Source organism: Cryptotermes secundus, unplaced genomic scaffold (genome assembly GCF_002891405.2).
Source record: "Cryptotermes secundus unplaced genomic scaffold, Csec_1.0 scaffold4515, whole genome shotgun sequence".
NCBI classification, from domain to species: domain Eukaryota; kingdom Metazoa; phylum Arthropoda; class Insecta; order Blattodea; family Kalotermitidae; genus Cryptotermes; species Cryptotermes secundus.
The window spans coordinates 1,714-7,690 of NW_019731667.1; the positions used below are offsets into that span (position 1 = coordinate 1,714).

The 5,977-nt window shown below is 42.6% G+C and overlaps 1 protein-coding gene across 2 annotated transcripts; it reads right to left on the reverse strand.

The window, feature by feature from the left end:
* Positions 1 to 81: 81 nt before the first annotated feature.
* LOC111867338 (facilitated trehalose transporter Tret1-like) lies at positions 82 to 5,234 on the reverse strand (the record flags this gene model as incomplete). 2 transcript variants are annotated; one of them, XM_033752643.1, is given in 3 exon segments in its annotated part: positions 82 to 321; positions 2,213 to 2,398; positions 5,099 to 5,234. In XM_033752643.1, coding segments are annotated over 3 exon segments (402 nt in total), but the record flags the coding sequence as incomplete, so codon positions are not given.
* Positions 5,235 to 5,977: the final 743 nt, after the last annotated feature.

Below are 5,977 nucleotides of genomic sequence, written 5' to 3' on the forward strand. Positions count from 1 at the left end.
TCAAACCATCCTGTTCCATAGCCAAGTTATTGTACATAATTTATGATAATCATACAGGCTGTGCTGATAATGCATATATGTGTCTTCTATGTTTAGCCTTAATGATAAGCTGAATGTCCTCAGTTACTGTTTTCATTATTTCCTTTGCTTGTTAGAAATCGTAGCACTTGCTACTCACCTGACTGCTGCCTCAATAGATCCTCCCTCCTCCTCTCTGTAAGTGGCCAGCCAATGTGGGCTCTCAGGTAGGAACCACAGGGCCTGGAAACTCATGGCAGCCAGGACTCCAAACCAGATAGCCATCCCCCTCCAAAAGAACCACTGTGCCAGGACGCATGTGAGTAGAATACCAAATGACACAAATACACTGTTGAGGCACAGAAGCATGGGACAAATTTTGGGATTCGATACTTCAGAAACATAGACCAGAGCCACAGTGGATAAACCTGTAGATATATTATAAATGTGAGATCTGTGATTCCCATAACAATAACTATGAAGATTAGTGTCTTTTCTAAGATATTACACAATATATTCTGACAGACAGTTACCAGCTGTTTGAAGAAAACTGCTACCACCATCATTAGGGCAGAATAATAAGCCAAGTGTATACAAAAACACTGCGGATACAAAGAATGGGAGGAAGGGACTGGGGCTGTGAGCAAAACTATTCATCCCTTCACTCTCTCCTTGAGAAGAGGAATTCAAGGGTCACTGCTTTCTCATTATATTCTCCTAAATTCTCTCCACTTCCTGCTGGTTCACTCAGAGCCATCATTTCTTCCACTCACTCTGACCATAGAAAACAATCTTTAAATGATCAATATTCTTTACTCTGTTCTCCCTAATTCTATCACTTCCCCAGAGCATCAGTCCAACTCCTCACCCTGTCATCTAGCCTGAAGATGAAAGCAGCAGGTTTCTCCAAAACATGTACCATACTACTGTTAGTTCCTCGGAACTCTAGCCATGGTAGAGGGGTCATACCATCTCTCGTGGAGCTGGGGGAGCAGTCTTATCAGCTTACGTCAGTGTGGGTGTTACCAGTTTGTAATGTAGCATCTTGGAGTGTGATCAGGTGTATAGTACGTTGTGTATCTACTCCTGGCCTCTGTAGGCAATGCTTTCCGCTCGGGGAGTAGCTCTGAATGTCACCACAGTAAGCATACAGCTTCGTGTGCTCCACAACAGTGTTTACCTTTCTGCATGGCTGAAGTTACGAGGCACTAACTGTACATGGCATCTCCCCACAGAAGAAAGTATTCTTCAGAATATTCTTGCTTTCACCCTTTGCTGCACCATTTAAATTCACTGCATCCCAACACTCACAGATGAATCAGAATGTTACTTGAAAATCACCACATCCCCTTCACAAATGCAAGTTAAGACTTGTTATAACTGAACACAACAACTCTGATTATAAAGACAAGAGACTCGAAACTCTAAGCTCTGAAAATGTTATTATCTCCCATTACATGTTTTCGTTTTTGAGAATGAACCAACTAAACAACCAACTAACTAAATGAAGCAGTGACATAAGCTCTGGTTGATAGCTGATGGCTTCCCAATATGGTGATCCAGGTTTGATCCCACGTCAGGACATAAATGGGTTCTGTTGAGCACAAAGTGACACTGCAGCATGTTTTCTACAATTACTTTCATTTCCCCTGCCAATTCACATTCCACTAACTGCTCCACACTCAACTATGATCTGGAGCTGGTACAAAAGCATACCAAGTGGACTCAGTCTCAGTCCGCTCCACAAATTAAAGAAAAAACAACTAACTAACTAACTAACTTCTTATTCTGTAACCAACAAAATCCTGGCTCATAAATCAAGTGTCAAATATAAGACTCTGGATATAACAATGTGCTGCCTGTTCAGAGCTATTGCAAACCTCTGGGGCAGCATGAAGCAATAGTGGAATGCCGATTACAAGAGGAAAATCAAAGAAACTCCGGAAAAAAAAAACCAACTCCAGTGCCACCTCAATCATCATGAATCTCATACAAAATAACTTGGAAATGAACACATGGCTCTGTGGTGGAAAGCTATCAACCTGCTGAGGTACGGCCTATTTATATGAAAACATTATACACAGCTCAGTTAGCAAAGGTGACTGCATATGTGTAGGGCACACCAAATGAATACACTGCTTCATATTTCACAGTTACTTATTATGAGTCACAATCAGTAGCCTGGGACACTTACCCCCACTCACTCCTGCCAGAAGTCGCCCAACATACAGTACTCCTACACTCTGTGCCAGACACACCACCACCCATGCCACAACCAATGGCACACAGCTCAACTGACATGTTGTTCTGCATCCCAGCTGAGCCATAAGTGGTCCTGTCACTAGTGAACCAATGAGGGTACCAATGATAACCAAGCTTGCTGTGAAGATGGAACAGGCATTCACGTCATTTATTCATTTCTCTTTCTTTACCAAAGCTGTCAGTAGCTCAGACTATACACAGTCAAGGGCCACGCCATAGTTTAAGCGGTTAGTTGCTGGCTTCCCACCGCAGCAACCTGGGTTCAATCCCAGGTCTGGTCAAGTGGGATTTGTGGTGGACAAAGTGGCACTGGGGCAGGTTTTCTTTGAGTACTTCGGTTTCCCCTGCCAATCTTCATTCCACCAATTGCTCCACAATCACCCTCACCTATCATCTTGGGCTGGTACAATAGGCCAGAAGTGGCCGCAGTTCAAGGGACTTAGTCCCACCCCACTACCAATAAGAAAAAATACAGTCATATAGTGGCAGGATGAATGAACAAAGAATTAGAAAGCACATGAATGAAAGTGGCTGCAGCATAATTTGAGGTACTTGTTCCTATTCCATATGAATCGATGGATGAGAAGTCCCCAATTCCTCCCTTCTGCCCACAATCCTTCGCTTTTTATTTCTTGGCAGTTCTTTCCTTTCATATTGCTCTCTTCCTTTATCTGGATGAACCATCTTGCTCTGAGTAGTACCATGGGTTTCCTTCCTTTAAATTTTGATTACAATCCTCATCTGGTATCCTTATTCTATCCATTCTTCTAACTCTGTTAACAAATTCTGAACTGCATCTCCTTCTTTACAAATTTCATCTATAATTCCATCCCCTCTTATTTCTTTCTCAATAATTCTCAAAATTTTGGATATTTGTTACATTTCTCTCTTACAGGGGTACTGATTTTGACATTTTATTCATTTCATGTACTGTCCTGGCATTTTTATGGCAGGACTAAAGGAAACCACCATTTAACATCTATCATGCAGGACTGCTGAGCAATCTTGCATATAGAAATAATTTTAAAGTTTAATAAGGTAACTGACATGCCATTGGATCCATACATATAGAATGTCTGAGGAGTCATGTGCCAGACAGGGTGTTCTTTATGTTAAAGTATGCTGATATAACCCAAAACAGCTATGTCCAAATTTGAATGGTTATGGAAATAACTTTGGACATAGGTGTTTTGGGTTATATCGACATACTTTAACATAAGGAACACCCTCTCAAAGTCTGGCACATTCCTCCTGGGACACTCTGTATACGGGGGGGGACCCAAAAATAACCGGTACCTACCTGTTGTGCACGCATGCTTTGTAGTTACGAGTTGTGCTGCTAGGTGGTGTTAGCTGGGGGTCTCCTGGGACTGTTAGTGAGCTGGCGTCAGTCTGAGTTAAGTGGTTTGTCTGTGGTGCTCTGTTGTGTGCGTTCCTGTTTCAACCCTTTGGCGATTAGTGAGATGGCCGACCAGAAGGAACAAAGAGTGTGCGTGAAATTTTGCTTTCTGTTAGGGAAATCTGCACTTCACTCTTCAAGTCGCGGCAAACATTCACGCGGTTTTCTCTTTGGTCATCTCCGAGCAAGCGAGGAACAAATTTTGCAGACACCCGTCTCATGTGCAAACCTTCGGTTAAAATTCGCTGGACCATGCTCCATGAGATGTTCGTTTCCTCAGAAAGTTGGTCAATGGTCTTTCGACGATCTTCATCAACTGCACGTTTGATTTTGACAATGTTTTCGTCATTTCTTGCTGTCGAAGGACGCCGGGGGCGTGGCATGTCTTCTGTTGACATGTTGCCAGATTTGAAATGGGAAAACCACTCGTAGACCTGTGATTTCCCCAAAGCATCATCATTAAAGGCTTGCCGAAGCATCCCAACAGTCTCGGCTGCAGTTTTCCCTAACAGAAAGCAAAATTTCACGCACACTCTTTGTTCCTTCTGGTCGGCCATCTCACTAATCGCCAAAGGGTTGAAACAGGAACGCACACAACAGAGCACCACAGACAAACCACTTAACTCAGACTGACGCCAGCTCACTAACAGTCGCGGGAGACCCCCAGCTAACACCACCTAGCAGCACAACTCGTAACTACAAAGCATGCGTGTGCAACAGGTCGGTTCCGGTTATTTTTGGGTTCCCCTTCGTATATACATATACCAGATGTAAATCTCTGATGATTGCAAATTTATGTCAAAATGTATCATTCATTGTGTTAAAACTGTAAAGACAATATTCACTATGTGACAGTGAAATTTATTTATGCATCTCTTGCTCCACATAATGTGATGCAACGTTGTACTATTAATTGGTAAAAGGTACAGCTGTCCCTGTGCTTAACTCATTAAGTACTACGCCACAAAAATGTATGGTGGAGTAGATGTATAGATCCACATTTTCTTGACGTCGGCACTAGATGGAGTGAGTGGTCAGTTTCACGTCCCGGCCGCTTTATCCCTGGGAAAGGGCCCCTTGTACCCATTATATAGGAGGGTGGGGTGAGCCCCAGTGCCGGTCTGGATGATATGGAGAAGTGAAAATTCTTGACCATACCGGGACTCAAACTCCAACCTCTTGGTAGTCCAGCCCGTAGCCAGTTGCTATACAGACTACACTATCCCAGGTCCTACTATTAATTAGTAGACTTACAATTATTGTAAAGCATATCTGTATTTTCAAATGTACAATGTGAGTCAGTATTCTTATAAAACCACCAACAGGGAACAGTCATCGAACAAAAACCAGTCAGCCCTGCTACATTTAGTTCATCATAAGTTTTTTAGTAATATCAAGTTGCTTGGAAAATTTACGTACCAATCCATGAGCTCTGATCTTTTGTGGCCGTAGAAATACTGTCAGGATCTGCAAGTTGTGGCAACAATACAGCCAAGTATGCCATGCTCACGCCAGCCTGTACAACAATACTGTGTACCACACAGCTTGCCAGTACCTACACAAACATATGTGAAAGGATAATATTAAAGTAGATCTTGTGGAAATAGCTTTCCAGGATGTGAACTACTAGTAGACTGATGTGTCATGTGATGGTCTTCTGGGTAATGATACAATGAAGTCTGGAAGTGGTTAATGTCATTTCTGACAAACTTATTGCCTCCATCTTCAGGGTAGAAGAGATCCAAGTTGTGAAAGTAGCAGTATACAGGGTGTCCCAGGAGGAATGTGCCAAACTTCGGGAGGGTGTTCCTTATGTTAAAGTATGCCGATATAACCCAAAACACCTATTTCCAAGTTGAACGGTTACGGAGATAATGGCCCGAGAAAAGTGTGGTCTTCTAGCGGGTCCACGGATTATACGTATCAGCTGAGAGGAATTATCTCTATCTGTCCTTGACTGCTGTGATTCATCCTATCCGTGCTTATGGAGTTGGCTTTATGAGAACGCGCAGTCAGCACGTTACGTCATCGCTTACCATTCATGTGTCATGTACAGTGCTTGGAACTCTTAACGACAACTTTGAGATGGCATGCGAGTTTTTTGTACTTCAATTTTATGGCTTCATGTCACTCACAAGTTAGTTTGATGTTACGTACATTATTAACGTTACAGAATCCACATATTCCTGCCAGTTTTAATATCTATTTTGTAATCAACAAGTGTGTAACCCCGGTCAAAGTTTGACACTTCTCTGGCCATTATCTCCGTAACCGTTCAACTTTGGACATAGGTGTTTT